This window comes from Podarcis bocagei, assembly GCF_964188305.1.
Source record: "Podarcis bocagei genome assembly, chromosome: 15".
NCBI classification, from domain to species: domain Eukaryota; kingdom Metazoa; phylum Chordata; class Lepidosauria; order Squamata; family Lacertidae; genus Podarcis; species Podarcis bocagei.
Window position 1 is genome coordinate 21,947,713 of NC_138141.1, and position 21,084 is coordinate 21,968,796.

The following is a 21,084-nucleotide window of genomic DNA, read 5'->3' on the forward strand; positions in this document are numbered from 1 at the left end:
AAAGTGGCAGAGTGGGGAGATGATTAGGTTGCACAAAACCCCACAACTTTCCACAATACTGCTTGGTTTTAGGCAGATGACCTAACAGATTTCAATAATAACAATAACAATAATTTGACTCAGCTTTGGTTTGGGACATGGCTTTTAACAGAAGCGCTGCAAGAGGCAAAGTTATCCCAGAGCATGTGCAGAGTGCCTTTCCCTCATCATTCAGAAAGTGAAACCAAAAGCCTCCTCTCAACCCTGCCCTGCAAAAGACGTCACAAACACCTCAGCAGCAGCAGTGCAATTAGGTAATTTTAGATTCTGGACTTAATGAGTTGCATTCAACATTAATCATACTCAGAGTAGAACTACTAAAATTAAAGGACTTAAATTAGTCATGTCCATTAATTTCAATAGGCCTACAATGAGTACACATGACAAATGCTGAATACAACCCAAAGGGGTTTTGTTAAGATGATAATTGGCAAAGCTAGCTTTCCACATTTTGACATGAGTGAATTAATCAACACAGGCTATGTACATACCATAAACATACTTATAGCACATTCCTATCCCTCAACTCCCCGGGAACCATAGTGAGTGCTGGGAACTGCAGTTCTGTGACGGGAAAACTTAAGTTGCCAGAATTCATTTTTTTTTTGTTTAGGAGAAAGGGGTAGTGCGCTTTCAATGTACGATGTGTACACAGCCAATGCTGATTACTTCACTCATTTCAAAACGTGGCAAAGCCATCCTGGCTCAGTTTTGGGGGGGTTGGGTTGGGGGGAGCTCTCCTGCTCATTCCTTTCAGTGGGGTCCTGTCCTTCTGCCCCGAAGTCTTGCCCTGACGGCGAAGCTGCCTCTAGAGTTACAACCGAAGTTCTCTTGAGCTGAAGGGAATAAAGTCCAAACAGACGGGAGCCCTTTCCTTCGGAAGCTAAAGGGATAAAAGCAGCAAGTGTACAAAAAATAAAAACATCCGTCCGCAACGGGTGCGCAAGTGCTCAAATGGGGCTTTAAATGGTGGCTTCATCGGATCCCACCACTAAGAGCCACAGGTGGGAGCCATGGCCTAAAACTTGCAGCTGCACAGAGGAGAAAGACTTCCCAAGTCTTACGTACCTTGGTGGGGCTTGGCTCTCCAATGAGGAGAAAGAAGCTGTCGTCGTCCCAAACAGACACTCTGAGAGGGTTTCTTTGGGGGGAGGGAAATAGTCTGGTCAACTTGAGGGGCAGGTGCTGTTCTGCTACACCCCTTGAGTCCAGAAACGCCAACCGCCCCCCTCCACAGGGAAGCAGGAAACTTTGGGGTGGCCTTACGGTTTGCCCTGGCGTTTCTCCAAGGCTAGCCGCCTGTTGGTGTCTCCCTCCTAACTTCTTCCTTTTTTACTTTCGAGTTGGACAGCTCTCGCAGGGCTGAGAGTCGCTGGTTGCTGGGGAAACAGCCCTCTTTTCCAAAGGCCTTTCAAGATGCCCAGCGTAAACTCTGGGCTTGGCCGGCCGCCCATGGCTAGGAGCCAGGCAGCAGGGAAACAGGCGGCCGAGGGAAATGCTCTCTGGGGAGAGGAACCAGCCGCATGGCTTTGGGGCTTGGAAATTCCCTTCCAGAGGGTACTGCTGGGCAGTGGAGGCCAGCCCCTTAGAGGAAATGGGGCAGTGCCCCACTAACTGGCCTTGGCTGACCCCCAATCTGCCTGCTTCTTTACTTACAACCCATGCAGGGGTTGGTACTGCCTTCCACCTTCCTCCTCTCCCTCCTGAATCTCAGGGTTTCCCCTTGCAGAACTCAGCAGAGAGGAAGATGGGGACAAAACTAGGATTTGTTGGCTCTGCCCATCATTGCCTCTGGCTCTACCCAGGCCTCACCTGTAGCCTCATGCCCCTTTAAACAGCCACAGTGCGACTCATGCAACACGTTGGCGATTAATATACACAGAATAATAAATAAAACATTCTTTACCAACCTTCTGATAAAAATACAAAACAGTAAACAAAGCCACAGAGACTTGAGAACTACCCAACCCAAGATGAACTTATAATGTCTGGTTTCAATAGATTGTTCAAATGCTTAACTCAGTCTTTTAGGTAAGTTCATGAAGATACCAACAAAAGGTAAGTTCGGTGTTATTCACAATACTGAGAGATGCTAGTGGAGTTGGAGACGGATGTTAATGAAGTTGTAGACGACAGGATGCCGGCGTTTTGCACCTGTTTTGCCCTGGCAGTCCAAGTAATCAAGAGGTCGCTGTTCGCCCCTGATGGAGCCCTTTAACTGGGGCTTGCAGGTAGCACACTCCCAAGATAGTTTTCCGGGCTTCTTCAGTGGTCTAATCTCAAAGTCTTGATACATATATTGATATTCAATCTTAAAGAGAATACTCTTTCTCATAGCTGTCAACTTACAGATTTGAAAATAAGGGACCAGCAGCCTCGGAAATAAGGGATCAGCAGCCAAAATAAGGGATTTTCCGGGCACAGGTATGTTCAACTTCTGAGCCCCTTCGAGCCAAAGGCAGAAAGCCCAGCCAGCAGCCAAACGAAGCCTCAAGCGGTGGTTCCCACAGCGCAGCAACCCGGCAAAGGGGATGCAGCAAGGAAAACCACCGTCACCTCTCCGCTGGGAAGCGCTGAGCAAAGGCGAGTCCCCAGGCAACGCGACCGATTTGATCGGCACAAGGCATGCAAGCTCCACCCCCCAGTCATTCTTAGACTCCTTATTGGGTGAGCAACGCAGCCAAGCAAAACAGTTGGAGCCTCCCTCCTCCCTGGCCGGCAGGGAGGGAGAGGAGCTGCTTCCTTAGAAACCCAGGAAATTTAAGGGACATCATCAATAAGGGACAGCAATGGGACATGGCGCTGGGATAAGGAAGTTTCCCGCCAAATAAGGGGCGGCTGACAGCTATGCTCTTTCTTGGCTTAAGCTTAAGAGACTGGTTTGCTTAGCATTTGTCTACCTTTAAACAGCCATGGCTTCCCCCAAAGAATCCTAGGAACTTTATGGCGAGAGTTGTTAAGATGCCCCTATTCTCCTCACAGAGCTACAGCTCCCAGAATTCCATGGGAAGGGGGATTGATTGCTAAACCACACCGGGAACAGTAGCTCTGTGAGTGGGGGGGGGGGGATAGGCGCATTTTAACAACTCTCAGCACCCTTAACAATCCTTTTCCAGCTCTTTCCACCCCACTTTTGCGCAGAATCCCATCTTCTACACAAGTATCTTTAAACAGAAGGTACAGAAGTCCCATTCTCCTCCTCCTTTACAGCCCCTCTTTTCTGAAAACACCTTAAAATGGGAGATCTGTTTGCTGTCTCTGCTGATTTCTTAGATCTTATGTGTGTATTTTAAAGCATTTATATACCATTCAGTATATCAATAATATCTAAGTGGGTTGCTTGCCACCGGAGTGAAAGTATGCAGAACACCACAGACTGGAAAGACAACCTGGGAAACTCCATGAGGAGAAATCAGGAGCAAAGGCACCACAGCCTCCCAGGCTCACCTAAGGCCTAATCTGCTCTATACATTTAAACCAGCACCATGGCACTTTAAACAGTCACGGCTTCCCCCTAAAAGTCCTGGGGACTGCAGTTTGCTAAGGGCCCTGATAGTTGTTAGGAGTCCTCAATTCTCACAGAGCTACAATTCCTGGAGCATTTTAATGGTCAATCCCTCTTACTCAGGGAACAATCCCAGGGAACTCTGGGAACTATAGTTCTGCGATGGGAGAAGGGGGTCTCCCAACAACTCTCAGCACCTGAGGCAAACCGCAGTTCCCAGGATTCTTTGCCTGTGTAAAGTGGCATGATACTGCTATGAACCTGCAACACAGACGGGGCCTAAATTATCTCCTCTCCAAGTGCATCAAAGTTGGATTCCCATGTTCACTTGCCACGCTGAAGCTTCGTAACGAGTTTTAGCACGGCAGCATATCTACACAAGACCTTTGCCAATGGAGTTAGTGCTGGATTGTTCCAGAAACTCTGTGGGCCACTGGAAAACCATCACAGGAACAAACCGCAACGCCGTGGCCAGAACACTACAGATGCCAGAGAAGACAACCATCACTTCATCTTGCAGAGTCATCTCCAGGCTACCAATCACTGTTCACTCCAAGCAGGCCCCATTTGGCCCCAGAGGCCCAACCTGGAAAAGTCTCGTGCTACCTCAAGTCCTGCAACTCCAACTGAGGACTGCACAGAGTTTTGACTGAACAACTCAAGTCTGAAACGGCATCATGCAACCCACCCGTGGATGCTGCAGTGATGCAGGCAGGTGCCTTCAGCCATCATCAAAGGACCGAAATGCTTTGTGGGTCCAAAGAATGCTCAGCACAACTATCCCACCAAAATCCAAATTGTAGTGCTCTACATTTTGAGACCTTTTACCTCTGCAACTTTTTGGACCTCTCACTGTGGAGCATCACCCGCTCGACTCTCAAAGAGATAAATTTGTCTTAACCACACACAGACATCCACACCCTCGCCTGCCACTGCCCTCCTGCAGTCAACAGGTTGGCCCTGGCAAGGGGAAAAAAAGGGCCTGCAAGGATATAAATTACCGTTTGTGTCGCTGGGGGTCATGTCTTCTTTCCTAGCTGTGAAAGGCAGCTGCTTCTGGGGTGGAACACGCTCTAACCGATCGTTAGCAGTAGAATGAGAACAGGTTTTGCCAGGAGAATCGCCAAGGCAGGATATAATTAAGTGGGATGGAATTTGGCACGCGCAGCCCAGCCGACACCTCAGAGCTCAACGCCGGCGCGTCACTATCTTAAGTGATTCCAGTGAAATCATATGCTTAGTTTTGTGCAACGAGAAAGCCCAGAGCTCTTTCGCGTGGTTGTGCGTGTGCGCACATGACCGCACGTGGCCAGAAAAGCATCCCTGTGGCTCTTTCTTACAGGGTTGAATAAACAAACAAACAAACAAACAAACAAATAAATGAATGGAAAAGAAAGGCAGGTGCTCAAAAATAAAAACGCACAGGTGTCCTAAGGAAGAGCTGGAGCTCAGGGATACATGCAAGTTCTGCTTGCAAAAAGTCCTGGCAAATCCTAGCTATGACCCCGGTTTCAAACGACAGAAGGTCACTGGTGGTCAGCATGGAGCAGCTTTTGCCTATGCAGAGGGCAAACATAGGGAAAGGCTGGTGCAGACAGCACTGAGTTAGGCTGCACCCACACCAAACATTTAAAGCGTACAGTGGAACCTCGGAAGCTGAATGCCTTTGAATGTTTCGGCTCCTGAATGATTGAAAACCGGAAGTGATTGTTCTGGTTTTTGAAACATTTTTGGAAGCCAAATGTCTGGCACGGCTTCCGATTGGCTGCAGGATGCTCCTGCAGTCAATTGGAAGCGGCGCCTTGGTTTTTGAACTGTACCGGGAGTCGAGCGGACTCCTGGAACGGATTAAATTTGAATACCAAGGTAGACCGTATTAAAGTTGTGGTTCCTGCATTGCAGGCAGCTGGACTGGATGTCCCTTGGCATCCCTTCCAACTCTACCGTTCTATGATTCTACAAAAGCATGGTCTCCACAAGAATCCTGAAGAAAGGTCTGGAAAAGCCATTTTCAACCTGGGAGGAGAGGGGGTTGCGGGCAGAAATCCCTCCCACATCTCACACGCGGGGGCTGGTCCTTACCCCTGTGTGATCAGGGAATTCCCGGGCGTGTCGGCGACCCGGCCCGCCAATCAGCGGGCTGGGGAGGTGTGGCCTAGCCTATTTAAGGCTAGGCATGCCCGGGGACCGCCCTCTTTGCCCCTTTCCAGCTGAGCGGTTTTCCCATCCCACTCTCCCTTTAGGTTTAGCTAGATTTGACCTTGCTATGGACTTCGGTTGGTCGGTTGCTATGGACTTCGGTTGGGGCCTGGTAGGAATTTTTCTAAGTCGGCACACTTCGAGCCTTTTGGTTTTTTCGCCTACCTCGTAGCAAACGTCACAACTTATTTGGTATTGGCGGTTAGGCATTGGCAGGGGTCAATTGTTATGCAAATGAAGGGGGGAAGGAAGCGCCATCACCTTCCCCAAAAAGAAAGGGTAGTCCGGTAGAGGACTCCGGGGGGCGTTGCCTTGTCTGAAACCTAGGGAGGTAAGGGCCTCCGGCACGCCCCAGAGCTGTGACACCCGTGGGATCCTAGTTGGCGTACTTCAACAGGACTCCCACGGCTTGTGGACAACCCTTCCCGGTCCCCATGCCGGGTAGTCGATAGGAGCCAATGCCTAAGGCCAATACCTTCCAATTCTGTAATCAATAAAGTTGTGGCCTTTTTTATGTCCATTAACCTTAAATACTGTGTCCAGTGTCTTTATTTCACATGGGGGAGGGGACTTGCCACGCAACCAAGCCTTATGAGGAACAGTTGAGGGAGTTGAGTATGTTTAGCCTTGGAAAAGAGGAGACTAAGAGGAGATATGATAGCTATCTTCAAATATCTAAAGGGCTGTCACATGGAAGATGGAACAAGCTTGTTTCCTCCTGCTCCGGAGGGTAGGACCTGAACCAATGCTTCAAGTTACAAAAAAGGAGGTTCCAGCTGAACATCAAGAAGAACTTTCTGGTGGTACAGTGGAACAGACTCCCTTGGGAAGTTGTGGACTCTCCTTCCTTGAAGGTTTTTAAACAGAGGTTGGATGGTCTTTGGTCATGGATGCTTTAGTTGAGATTCCTGCATTGCAAAGGGGTTGGACTGGATGACACTTAGGGTCCCTTCCAACTCTATAATTCTGTAACTTTAGTTTAGCAACCACAAAGCTACAGTTCCGGGACCCTACAGTTCCCAGGGTTCTTGGGGTGGAGGTGGTGGTGTTTATGCAGCCCTAGGTGGTCTGATTTGACCAAACTGCGGGAGGCAGTGGAAGACAGAAGTGCCTGGCATGCTCTGGTCCATGGGGTCACGAAGAGTCGGACACGACTAATCGACTAAACAACAACAACAACAACAACAAGGTGGTCTGAATGCATGACTTCAGGCTCGCTATGTTCCACAACGGCCCCATTTATTGAGAGTTCACTCCAATTTACTTGCAGAGAGATTAGGTGACCTCAGTTATTTAACCAGCACTCATTTTGTACAGAGGTCAGATGATGTTGCATCAAAGCAACAGGCCCCTCACACTTTCTAGTGCATCTCACCACTACTTTCTAAATCACAAAAAGGCCCAATCTTTTGGGAAAGCAGCTGTGCAGGCAGCTAAAACTGCACAACTATGCCTAGGATAATTACAGTGGTGCCTCGCAAGACGAAAAGAATCCGTTCTGTGATTCTCTTCGTCTAGCGGTTTTTTCGTCTTGCGAAGCAAGCCCATTGACGGATTAGCGGATTAGCGCTATTAGCGGCTTATTGGATCAGCTGATAAGCGGCTTAGCGGCTTAGAAAAAGGGGGGAGGGGGAAAAAACCCCGCAGGAACTCGCAAGACATTTTCGTCTTGCGAAGCAAGCCCATAGGAGATTCATTTTGCGAAGCACCTCCAAAATGGAAAACTCTTTCGTCTAGCGAGTTTTCCGTCTTGCGAGGCATTCGTCTTGCGGGGCACCACTGTATCTTGATTTAGTGTGATTTAGTTTGCATTGTATTTGTTTTTGTTTCCTTTTTGGATTTTTAAAAATAATTTAACAACAACAACAACAATAATAGGAAGCCTGCAACTTATGTGGGGGTAACATTCCAGGGATCACGCCTAAAGCCAAAATCGTGTATAGTCAAAATACATTACGTGCAATGGCAGGTGGGGTTGCCGAAGTCTTTTTCCTCAGAACCTTGCCCCTTTAATTTTTTATAGTACGTTGCCCCATGCATAGAGCTGAAAGTGTGCAAATTGAACTTGCGTAAGTTGTGGGCTTACTGTATAGCTGTGAAACTTCAGTTTTCCAGTATGTGATTAAGTCCCACCTCCAAAAAAAGTGACGGTCCGAAGCACCTCAAATTCCTCAGTACATGCCATACTTTTAAAGTAGCTTCAAAAGAATTCTGGGAACTGTAGTTTTCACCTCACAGAGCTATGATTCTCAGCACCCTTAATAAACTGCAGTTCCCAGGATTCTCTGAGGGGAAAGAATGTGCTTTAATATATACGCAGCCTCAGTCTATGTCAGGCATAGGCAAACTCGGCCCTCTAGATGTTTTGGGACTACAACTCCCATCATCCCTAGCTAACAGGACCAGTGGTCGGGGATTATGGGAGTTGTAGTCCCAAAACATCTGCAGGGCTGAGTTTGCCTATGCCTGGTCTATGTGCTCCCTAGGACACCCTCACAGCAGTCAATGGCTGTATATCCAGTATACAGTGGTACCTTGGGTTACATACGCTTCAGGTTACATACGCTTCAGGTTACAGACTCTGCTAACCCAGAAATAGTACTTCAGGTTAAGAACTTTGCTTCAGGATGAGAACAGAAATCGTGCTCCGGGGTGCAGCAGCAGCGGGAGGCCCCATTAGCTAAAGTGGTGCTTCAGGTTAAGAACAGTTTCAGGTTAAAAACAGACCTCCGGAACGAATTAAGTACTTAACCTGAGGTACCACTGTATTTAAAGCACACACACCCCTCGAAGAAATCTGGGCCCTTGTAGTTCCCTTTATAGAGTCCTGATTCCCAGCTGCCCTTAACAAACCACAGTGCCTGGAATTATTTGACGGAAGCAATGTGCTTCGAATACGCTTTACAGGTGCACAGAACCTTCGCCCACGAGGGCAGAGAAAGCCCATCTTAAAAAGGCCAGCTCCCGGCCCCAAACCCTCCCCGTGGGACGCTTACCGTCTGTGACTGCCACGTCTATGAGAGCTTCGTTCCCTGTGATGTTAGAAGCAACTTAGCATCATACCATTGTGGCTGCTCCGGCTGCAGGAAGGAGGGAAGGAGACAGCAGGTGAGACACACACACACACACCTGCATCCCGTGGGAACTCAGGCGCAGGCAACTGGCAGGAGGGAGAGCGTGGCAATACTGAGAAAGTCCCTGAGGGTGGAAGAGGGAACTTGGGCCATTTCCTGGACTTGGCGTGGCTTCTTCTCTCTCCCTTCCTCCCTCTCTCTCTCTCCCAGGCGTCACCAGGATCAAGGATGCCTGCCACATTTTTGGAGCGCCTCCTCACCTAATGGCTTCAAAGGGCTTGGGAGGTGTTGCGGTTCACCCCGGCCAGGTATGCAATCATCATTCCCACACTGCAGAGGCCAGGATTCGGGAGGCGCTCAAAGGGGAGTGGCCGGCTTGCAACTCCCGCAGCCCATTAGGAGGGAGGGGAAGCCAAGAGCGACTCAACAGCTGTAGACTCCATTGCCTTCCACCATTGGAGGCAATGTGATTCTGAAGACCAGTTGCTGGAAACCAAAGGAGTATTTAGGGGGCATCTGCCTGGCCACTGTAAGAACAGGGAGCTGGACCAGACTGGCTCCCTTTGGCCTGACCCAGCAGGGCTTGTTTTAAAATCAAAGAATTGTAGAGTTCGGAAGGGATCTTGGCAATCATTTAGTCCAACCCCCTGCAATGAAGCTGTCCCATATGGGAACCGAACCCGCGACCTCGGTGTTATCAGCACCATGCTTATGTAACTCTTGGGGAAGTGCTGTAGCTCAATGGTACAACACAAGGTTCAACTTCTGGAATCTCCAGGCATGGCTAGGAAAACAACAAACCTGGTTTAAACTCTGGGCAGCTACTGCCAGTTGCTGTAGACAATACTGAGCTAGGTGGACTTGGCCCATGGCAGCTTCTTACATTCCTTATTCAATCAATGACTACAATGAGGACTAGAATATTAGAAAGGCCTTTTCCTCAGCACTGGGTGACATCAGCTGGACAGCTGTTGTACTCAGGTCCTGTTTGCAGGTTTCCCATCTGGTTGGCCACCATTAACAGGATGCTGGATTTGACGGCTACCCTTATGTTCGTCTTCTTATGAAAGCCCATGTGAAGAAGAAGAAGAAGAGTTTGGATTTGATATCCCGCCTTTCACTCCCTTTAAGGAGTCTCAAAGCGGCTAACATTCTCCTTTCCCTTCCTCCCCCACAACAAACACTCTGTGAGGTGAGTGGGGCTGAGAGACTTCAAAGAAGTGTGACTGGCTCAAGGTCACCCAGCAGCTGCATGTGGAGGAGCGGAGATGCGAACCCGGTTCCCCAGATTACGAGACTACCGCTCTTATCCACTAAACCACACTGGCTCCACTACATGTGGTGTAGTGGTTAAAATGTCAGACTGGAACCTGGGGGTAAAGGTAAAGGGACCCCTGACCATTAGGTCCAGTCGTGGCCGACTCTGGGGTTGCGGCGCTCATCTCGCTTTATTGGCCGAGGGAGCCAACGTATAGCTTCCGGGTCATGTGGCCAGCATGACTAAGCCACTTCTGGCGAACCAGAGCAGCGCACAGAAACGCCGTTTACCTTCCCACCGGAGCGGTACCTATTTATCTACTTGCACTTTGATGTGCTTTCGAACTGCTAGGTTGGCAGGAGCAGGGACTGAGCAACAGGAGCTCACCCCGTCGCGGGGATTCGAACCACCGACCTTCTCATCAGCAAGTTCTAGGCTCTGTGGTTTAACCCACAGCGCCACCCACGTCCCTTGGAACCTGGGGGACCAGGGTTCAAATCCCCATACAGCCATGAAGCTTAAGGGGTGACCTTAAGGGGCCAGTGGCTGCCTCCCAGCCTAACCTACCTCACAGGGCTGTTGTTGGGGTTAAGTAAGGAGTGGCAGAACCATGCACACCACCCCAAGCTCTTTGGAGAATGCAATGAATAAAAGCGTTCTTTGTCGTACAAGGTTCTCAGCAATGCCTCTGAACAACTCACTCAGGATTTCAAGACTAAGCCATTGGTTTTAAGCTTAACCCAGACTTGAATAGGTCCACGTGGTCGCCTCTCCCAGTTGGGTAATGGTGCATTTTGCTGTGCAGACATTCTTACTGACAACCACAAACAACTGCCCACCTTCTAAGACTATGCAGGAAGAAGAAGCTTTTGGCAGGTGCAGACATCAGCGTTTCAATATGGTCAGCATGTTTTCTCTGCCACTGCACCCCTGGTCCCAACCTTGTTTAACAGCCTGATGAAGAGTTCTGGTGGACTCAGAAGCTTGCTTGCTATATTCTGACATTTTGATTGGTAATAATAATAGGACCTGGGGAGCTTTTGTGTTTCTTCTTTAAGGGAAGTGGTACTTGAACCCCTCAGCCATGCATGCTAATATAACCCCCTGTCCCTCTGCTTAACAACCTGTTTGATGGGTGTATCTCTGAGAAAGGCTTTTTTTTTGCCATGCAGAGGAGTGGCAAACAGCGACATGGAAGATTGCATCACTGGCCCTGCTATGAAATAAGTAATAATAGTGTTTCAGCATCGCTGCATTACACCATTAGCCTCTGCTAAGTAACTATCATCTTCAGCTACCACGCTTTCTAGAAAAAAAGGGGGGGAGGGATCTATTTTTTTGGAAACACTGCTGTGAACAGGAAGAGGGTGATCTTTTGAATGCTTCGGACCATCAACACAGACTGTTGACTTAAACAGGTACTTGTGGGCAGGTTAACCCTCGAGGACTAGTAACTTCCTTTGCTTTATTTGAGAGGGAGGCATAACCAGCCTGGAAACCATCATGAACGGCAGCTATTTATTATTCTACTTAAATGTCGCTCGACTACAATTCCCATCATCCTTGACTATTTGGCCATGCTGGTTGAGACCAGTGGGCTACCAGTTCACAACTACAGGTTTAAAGTAACTCTAAACTATTGCTTATTATTGAACAGAAGCCTGCCTTTCCTACGGCTCCCAAGTAAAAGGACCAGAAACGTGGTATGTGTGTGCATTTGTTTTTCTTTTTAACTCATTGTTTCCCCCTACAACTGTTACTACTGAATATGTAGACTGATAACATGAAAGCTTGGTTGCTCTCAAGAACTTCTGACATGGATGCTAGCCGCAGCTAGGATTTCAGTAGCCCAGCAATGGAAAACCTTGAAAAATCTGCATTTGTCTTTGTGTTATAAGAACTTGTGGGCTCTGGCTATTGTGGAGGAAAATAACACATAAATTGCAGGTCTCCAGAGGGATGAAGAATCCAGAATGCTTCTAAGTCACCTGGTGGGATTTTATTTCTTATGCTTCAGACTTAAGATGCCCAGCATTCACCAGGTACAGTACACCTGATGGGGAATATGGATGTCTTGAATTATAATGGAGTGTTACTACTCCTTCCTCTTATTATTTTTGGCTTGTTTTGTATAGGGTAGGGTGTAATGAATACCCTGCTACTGCACCTTTGGGTTGTTAGTAAGTGGTCATTATGCTACAAAAAATAAAAATAAAGAAAAAGAAAAAATAATCTAGCCAGTTGCTGAAAATGCAAAGCTAGCCACTTTCGGGCTCTTTCAACTCTTCCTGATTCCTCTGGATGGGAGTTTTCGCCTCAGCTGTGACTCAAGCGTCACAGATCACGCCTTGGTGGCTGTCCCCTATAATTAAGTGTCCCAGCAAAGGGGTCAATAGTCGAAAAGGCCACTGAGGGTGAGGGAGAAGGATGAAGAGAGAAAGAAAACCTTCAAGATGTTTTCCGTCCTCTGTGATCAGAGAATAGGCTGTTTTCTTCCCCCTTTCTCTTTTCCATAACAGCCTGGAGGGTTTTCTCGGAGGCCCTCTAGTCAGGAGCACTGTTGTTGTACTGGCATGGCTGTTTTGCAACAACAACAACAACAACAACAAGCCTCGCAACGTTTTGACCTGTTGCTGTTTCGAACCAGATATTTAGGGCCGAACTCCACAAGAAGCAGGAGATCCACTATCGGATCTCCCCGAGTGGCTATTTTTAGTGAAAAACAGCTGCGGAGGCAGGCCCCGATTTGGATGGGGCAGCAATAGGGGCTGGAGGGAGTTTATTCCTTTCCCCCCTAGTGAAGTTTCCCTGATCTAAACATTTACACCTCTAACCTTGAAGCTATTATTTACCCGGGGGGGGGGGAGCTGGACAGGGTAAGAGTTAACTCCCCCTATGCCATTTCACCTGTCTACATTGGCTTACACTCAGGTAACAGGGACACAGGACTCCCTGAGGTACACTAGAGACAGTCAGGGCCAACCCAAGACATTTTGTTGCTTGAGGACCAAAGGATGATTCCTTCCCCAATTCCATGTACAAAAGCCCACAAGGCTGGCAACTGAGGCCTCACCAGCACTATAGCAGGATCATACCACTTTAAACAGCTGTGGCTTCCCCCAAAGGGCACTGGAAACTGTTTAAGGGTGCTTAGAGTTGTCAAGATGCTTCTATTTCCCTTGTAGAGCTACAGTTCGCAGAGTTCCTTGCGAAGAGGGACTGGGTTGTTCAACTGCTCTGCAAACTGTGGCGCCCAGACGAATCTGATTCTGGCTTTAACTTCACGTCTACTCAGCCCTATTGAATTCAACAAGGCTTACTCTCAGGTAAGTGGGGTTAGAACAGGTGTAGGGGACCTTTGGTCCTCCAGCTGTTGTTGCTGGACTACAACTCCCATCAGTCTTCCAAGGGATGATGGGAGTTGTAGTGCAGCACAATCTAGAGAATCAAATGCTCCCCACATCTGGGTTTGAAGTTCAACTGGACTCTCTCGCAGATAAAAGTCATTACAGACTTTAGAGGCCTGCAGGATAGAAACTGGATGAGGTGAAGGGAGGTGAAGGATTGGGAAGACTCTCAAACAAACCCTGCTTTTGCTGCTGTTTACCATTTGTGCTGTTGCAGCGGGAACGATGTTGATTTATTTGTTTAATATTGTTCACTGCCATTGTGATATTGACTCTTAGCTGCACTGAGAACCCTGTTTCGGAGGGTGATGCAGGAATATATATTCCAGAAGATGTTATGACTCCCAACTGACAAATGTCTGTGCTGGCTGGGGCTTATGGGAATTGTAGTCCAAAAAACAAAACAAAACCTCCAGGCTGCGTGCGCGAGTTTGTGCAGCAAAGGATTGCTAATAGAATTCTCAGTGCCCTCAGCAAACCGCAGTTCCCAGGATCCTCTGGGAGAAGCCATGACAGTTGAACTGCTATAGAACTGACTCAATTATCTGGCCTAGCTCTTTGCAAAGGATGGCGATGAAACCCCAGCAATGGAAAACCTTGCCGCCAAGCTCAAGACAACTTGGGCCAGCACACAGCACTCTGCACATGCCTAGAGTACACTCCAAGGAGAGCATGCTACAGACCTTTATGGTCATGGCATACACTCTAGGGCTGGCATTAAAAACAGGTTTCTGTGCACTAGGAGAGGGGCCAAGGGCCAAGTGGCTAAGACTGGAGCTGGGATCAACTGAAGGGAGAAGGACAAAGAGATGGTTTGCCCAACATGAGATGGGCATGAGATGGCATAGGAAAATGCCTTATACCGCATTTGCCCAACTGCTGCCATTTACCAGCATTCATGGCTGGTCCATTAGGGCAAATGGGGCACTCGCCCTATTTGCTTCCTTACAGCCAATCTGGCTGTCACCTTCCTCCACCTGAGCCTCAATGTTCTCCTAGTGAGGAGGAGGAGGATGGGAACAAAACTAGGCTGTGTTTCACATTGCATTTGTAGATCACTGTACACACAGGAGGCGGGGGTGTCTTCACTCGAAGCACATGACCCGATCGTTTCCCGTGAAACATCCCACACCCCACCCAAACTCTGATTCAATGAAGCTGCCTGATGCGCATGCGCAAGGGCTATTTCACCTGCACATGCTTCATCTCAACTGCAGCTTATGTTTTCAGATTGGATGGAGGCTGGTTTGAGAGGCAACACATCAGTCAGCAGCCTTTCTCAAGAAACTACAGGATGAGGCGGATTGTGGCCAAAGTTATGCATACACAGCTTCAAACACAAGTGGCAAAAGCTTACTGGAGTCAGAGTAAATGGTAATATTGGCTCTAGCTTCACCTTCTCTTGGCCTCCTTGCCTTCTGCCATAGTGATCCTGATAGGCACCAGCAACCATCCAGTGACTTTCAACCCTGGGTCCCCAGATATTTGTTGGACTACAACTCCCATCATCCCTCACCACTGACTAAACTGGCTGGGGATGATTGGAGATGTAGTCCCAACAGTGTGTGAGGACTAGGGCTAGGCGATATATCGTCCAAAACCAGTTTGAAGCCCATATTGTGATATCGGTTTCATGACTGTTGACCTGGCAATACATTGCAAATCATGATGTGTGTTTGTGTGCTTTGCAAAAATCACAATGTTGGAAAAACCATGCAGACAGCCAATGCCTCTACATGCATCCTTATTTCAGACATATATCAGTATATATATATCCAATATATATACCAGATATCACCCAGCCCTATTTGGGACCCAAAATAGAAGAATGATAGCCTCATCTGACTGGCAGAGCTTCTCTGGGGTCTCAAGCAGAGAGAGAAATCTCTCCCATCATGTGATCCCTTTTAAACGAGAGACTGATCCCGGGACCTTCTATGTGCTGAATTATGGCCCCTACCCTATCCTATCCATCTGGTCCAGTACAGTGTACTCTGACTGGCAGCATCATCTTTTGTCTTTTCATTCAACTGCTACTTGATCCTTTTTTTAAATTGGAGATGCCAGGGACTGGAACTGGCACCAAGCAGGCACTCTCCCTACAGAACAATGGCCCCTACGCAAAAATTTAAAGCCATAGCCGCTCCTCCCAACCACTACCCCCCAAAGCACAAGAGCCCCTCACTTTCTCTGCACTACCACTGGCTCCCAATGACCACCAGGGCACCAAGGAAATTTGCAGCTGGGCTCTTTAAGGTTGTGGGGGCCTCTGCCATCTAAGGTCAGAGAGCACCCCCAGCTTCTGAGCTTTCTGTCGGCGACGGGCATTTTCTTTTTGCCAAGCGTACACCAGGGGAACGTCGTGACGCTTCTCTGCATTGCAGCAAATTTCAGCAACACCCCCAAGCAGACTAGATTTCCATCAAACACCCCAACACCCCACTACTTTCTGGGTGTGCTGACTTAAAGGAGTGAGCCTCACAAACTTAACTTTACAGTGACAAGGGAACTGACAGCCTCAGGAAGTGGTGGACTCGCCTTCCTTGGAGGCTGGATGGCCACCAATCAGAAATTCTTAATCTGTGGTTCTTTCATTGAAAGGGGTTGGACTAGATGGGTCCCTTCCAACTCTACAATTCGATGAATTCCATGACACCATTTCCTGCACTTTAATGCCCCAGCATACACCCTCCTGAACAAGTGGGGTGTTTTGTTTTGTTTAAGTTATGACTTCAGCCCAGGTCGAAAGCATGGACATTATAAAGGCAGCAGAAACAGGAAAGGGGGAAATGGACTCTGCAACCAGTGGTTCAGAACAGAGGCTGACCAGGCCATTCAGTCTGCTGAGCCCCTACTATGCCTTGATCTCCCATCAAGCAACAACCAACTGCTAGCCCAACCAGCTTGCTGTGGACCAGTGTTTCCCAAACCTGGGTCTCCAGCTCACAGACTTGGTGAGCAATAGAGTTCCACATCATCTGGAGGGCACCACGTTGGCGATCGCTGCTCTTGACACAGCTGGCTGCCTGCTACCTTTCTGCTCTGCCTGAGATAAAGCACTTTGCACATGCTAATAATAATAATAATAATTTATTTATACCCCACCCATCTGGATGGGTTTCCCCAGCCACTCTGGGGAGCTCCCAACAGAATATTAAAAACACGATAAATCATCAAACATTAAAAACTTCCCTAAAGTTTGCCGATTCCTACAAACACCTATAACCGGTCCGAAATAAAGAGGTTTATTAAAGTTTTTTTAATAATAATAATAATAATAATAATAATAATAATAATAATAAACCCCACACTTTGGATTGCTTAACAACTGCATTAAGCACACTGGGAGAGTAATTTGAGTAAACGCATAAAACTCCCATCCCCGCAAAACATCTCAGCCTAGGAAGAAACAGAGTTGTTTTGGACTTGGTCGAGCTATTTAAGGGTCCCTCTTTAAACAACCCTCCAGCCTTCCTTCCGCCCCGGTTTGTACCCACCTGTGCGCATGGAACAACGGGCCTGAGGAGTAGTGGCATGGGGCTCAGTTCTGTCTCCGCAAGGTGCTTTTTCTGCGGCAGGATCGGGTGGAGAGAAAAAAAGGTAGGTTACAGAGCCAGTAGGTACTAACCTGTTTGTGAAAGTCAGATTTGTGGGGGATTTCTGGTTGTGTTTTTTGGCAGTTAAAGAGAGGTGGGAGGGAGGAGATCTCAACAGGCAGCTCAACTTCTCCAGCACAGAATGAACTCGAATGCCTTTCAGTAGTGGTGTAGTCCACAGCAGAAATTCACAGCTCAGGTTACCAGCCAGATAAATATAGTGTCTTATCTGACCTCACAGGATGGCTGGAGCACTCTCACATTCCAGCGTGGGGAGACTTTAAAGGGGCAGCGCAGGAGGGGGCCAGCCAGGCAGGGACAGGGGCTCATCTCTGATAGAAAGGTGGGGGCAGGTGGGCCAACAGGACTCGACTCTTGGCGAGAGGTAGGAAGAGGGCATTGGGCATAGGAAGTGAGTAAGCTGTTACAAGAAAGAGAACTAAGGTGAACAGAAGGATATGATTGGAGAGGAATGGCTGAGAAACGGGATTCTTCCCAGTCTGAAGTCAAGCTAATTTATAAGGACAATAAGCTCACCCCCCTTTTTTAAAAAAAATAAAACTGTTATTCACTGGGTGCTGCAGACTGCCCTCAATATCAGTTTTTGGAGCAGCTCGTGCTGTTCATTTTAAGCTTTGTTTTCGTACGCACAGAGCCTGTTTTGTTTTTGTTAAAAGCACTTGTAAAACAATCATTGAAATTATTATTGTAATAACTCCACGTTCATATGAGGAAGTGAGCAGCTCACGCACAGAGCCTTAATCAACCGGCGTGACCCCCTTAGGCGCAGATAGTATCTCTCAGCCTCAGTTCCGTCATCTGTGAAATGGGAACATTAGCACAACCTGCCTAGCAGCGTGACGGGCATTGTCGCAATGACAGACGGGGAGACAGAAAGGGGCGTTACAATGTCCTGAACTCTGGGAGCAGAAATCTAGAGCAATCAACCAACACGCTTCCCATTGGGTAAAGGAGCTGCAGGGTGTCACAGTTAAAGGAAGGAAAAAGGGGAATGCTTTTAACTCACTTGGAACCGTTTTTCAGAGGGATGAGAGGCTACCCCCTGGGAAGTCTTTAGAGAAGGGGCACCTTCCAGATTCTGCTGTACTACAACTCCCACCAGCCCCAGCTGATGTAGCGCAGCAGCATTATTTAGAGGGCCGCAGTTGGAGAACGCCCTAAGATGCAAACAAATCCACATAGCAACACAACACAAGAGAGTCACACTCTGGGAGGCGGAGCCACTGCTTGGGCCGGCTGCCCCAGGGCTTATTCCAGGCACTGACTCAGCCTGCAATAACAGGGAGAGATTCCTCAACGCCAGCTTCATCATTCCTGGTGTTAACAACAGCTCTGGCTTCTCGGTCACATGCACTGCAGCGCAGACAGAGAGCCCAGGCAGGGCTCAAAAGGGCTTGAGGCTGCTGCTGAATTTCCGTAGAGGAAACCACATTTTGCCCCAAGAGCTCCAGCAAGCAGCTAATAGAGAACGCTGCCTTGCCCGGTGAGGATCTGCAATGTTTCCTGACATCCCAGAGCTGGAGTCTGGCGATGGAGGTTAAGCCAAACTGTCTTTCACCATCTGGCTGACCATGCACAGCTCTCCGGAGTACAGGGAGCAATCGCATGAGCCACCACCAACAATAAAGGTAAAGGGACCCCTGGCCATTAGGTCCAGTCGTGACCGACTCTGGGGTTGCGGTGCCCATCTCGCTTTATTGGCCGAGGGAGCCTGCGTACAGCTTCCAGGTCATGTGGCCAGCATGACTAAGCTGCTTCTGGCGAACCAGAGCAGTGCATGGAAACGCCGTTTACCTTCCCGCCAGAGTGGTACCTATTTATCTACTTGCACTTTGACGTGCTTTCAAACTGCTAGGTTGGCAGGAGCAGGGACCGAGCAACGGGAGCTCACCCCGTTGCGGGGATTCGAACCTCTGACCTTCTGATCGGCAAGTCCTAGGCTCTGTGGCTTAACCCACAGCGCCACCCGCGTCCCATACCACCAACAATACTTTTCTTCAAAAAAGAGAAAACTGAGTTCTATTTAAACTCCTAGGATGCATTAAAGACAACTTCTGGAACTTGCAGCGTGCAAGAAGTTGGGGGGAAGAGTATACACACTGGATGGAAGGGGATAAACTCGTTCCTTCTCCTGATGCACTTGTTTTATTATTACATTTATATTCCACTTTTTGTCCAGGATGGTTAGGTTCCCTGTCATCCTCACAAACATGAAAGGTAAGGCAAGGCTAGGAGTTGACGGTGGGCATCAAAAGCCCAGTGGGGATTTGAAGCCCGGTCTCCCCCAAGCCTTGGCCTGACACTCTGTTAAGTGACTCCCTGCAGCTCTTTAATCTCAAGGTTGTGGGTTCGAGCCCCACGCTGGGCAAAAGATTCCTGCATTGCGGAGGGGCTGGACTAAATGGTCCTCATGGTCCCTCTTCCAGTTCTACAATTCTATGCAACGAATCTGAAAGGAAGCTGGATAAATAGACGATTAAGTTTCACCTCTCCACAGACATAATGCAAAAGCAAATCAAAATGAAGGCTCAATTAAAAAAAATAATTGCCTGGAAGTGACTAGCAAGAGAGAAATGAAAAGTAGTGTTCTGTGATGCTTCTGAGCATGTGCAGAGAGCCTTTTCCAGACCACCTCGGTGGGTGCAGTCTGTCGCCATACTCAATCAAGAGTCCGTATCCTGGGGAAGGTCCTTTCACATATGGGACTGGACCCCACCACACGCTATCTTAGACCCTGAACTTGATACTATTATTAATAATAATGACGGCGATAGTGCTTTTAATCTCTATGCCGGTTGCCTGCCGTTGGCTACCTCCCCTCCCCACGTACTTTCATTTAATCTGCCAGAGCGTAACCTGGGATAGGTCTGTATTCCCGGGTGAGATGGGAGCTAGTAACTTGGGAAAAGGCGAACGCGCGTCGGGGAAGGCTACCGTAACGGCGCAAGAGTTTCTCCAAGCCACGGATATACACACCGGGCCCCGATGCTTCGCCACGCCTTCAATCGCGAGGAGGGGCCCAACTCCGGAGTTGCCGCGGGCGGCGGGCGTCTCTAACCCGGGCGAAGGAAAGCGCCTCCCCCGCCCCGCCTGCCCGTGGTTAGGGGTGGGGATCGGGGCGCGCCCCGCACTCACCTGGCTCTCTCCTGGGGGGACGAGCCGAACCCGGCCGGCTCCATGGAGCCGCTTTCCCAGCCGCCAGCACCTGATGTCACAATCCGGGCGCAGCTGACGCACCGCGGGGCCAGAAGCGACACCCGCGTCCCGGAGAGCGCCGCGGGGCGGCGCGCGCGGAGAAGGGAGAAGGCAGGACCGGGAGCCGGAGAGAGGGAAGGAACGGAGCAGGGGGACCCAAGCTTAGGGTTTTTTCCCCCGAGCTGGCTGCAGTAGCTGCACGCGAGCTAGAAATGCACTCTGCACGCGCTCAGAAAACGCGCAGCTCCTTATTGCTTTAATAGCACGCCTTTCTCCCAGTGCAGGACCCCTAGCGGCTAATGGCGTAAATAAACTAAAAAAACACACAGAACATATATATTGAAAATGTAGGTCAGCCTGTTTAAGAGCGGCACCCCCTTGAAAGCACAAAGAAGTGTTTTGCTGTTTACTTTTGAAACGAGTAATCTCTTAAGCTTTTCGCGGTTTTTTGTTTTCTTTTTACAACGGCATAGCAAGCGACCCGCCTGCTTCCGAACAAACCTGCTGGCCCATTTTTTTTATGGATCCGGTGCGCTGCTGGCCATTTACGCACACGCGTAGTGGCAACGACTCGCAACCTGCTGGCGCGAACGCTTTCCTGGGGAAGTAAATAAACCCGCATTAAACTAAGCCGGGATTCCGGCTGGCCACGTGGTCGAGCTCGCCACGCGTATATAAAGCTTCCTTGGCCTTTGGCGAAGTTGGCGGTTTTCTGGAAATAAGCCCTGGTGCAGGAAGGGTCGGGAGCGGATCGTGAGTGGAGGAAAGCGTCCTTACCGCTCTATCCTAT

General features: G+C 48.9%; 1 protein-coding gene across 6 annotated transcripts in view; it reads right to left on the minus strand.

Annotated features, from left to right (window-relative positions):
* Window positions 1–20,380, minus strand: part of USP2 (ubiquitin specific peptidase 2) — a 78,178-nt gene extending 57,798 nt beyond the window's left edge. Inside the window, exons 1-3 of one of the 6 annotated variants that reach the window (XM_081172581.1) lie at window positions 20,235–20,379; window positions 16,980–17,051; window positions 8,740–8,823 (exon numbers count right to left, since the gene is read on the minus strand). Coding sequence is in view for 2 of the 6 variants with exons in the window: in XM_081172580.1 (XP_081028706.1) it covers window positions 16,980–16,989 (10 nt within the window). In the remaining 4 variants the exon portion in view is untranslated. The other 5 variants (XM_081172582.1, XM_081172580.1, XM_081172579.1 and 2 more) reach the window with 5 other exon arrangements.
* Between the last annotated feature and the right edge of the window lie 704 nt (window positions 20,381–21,084).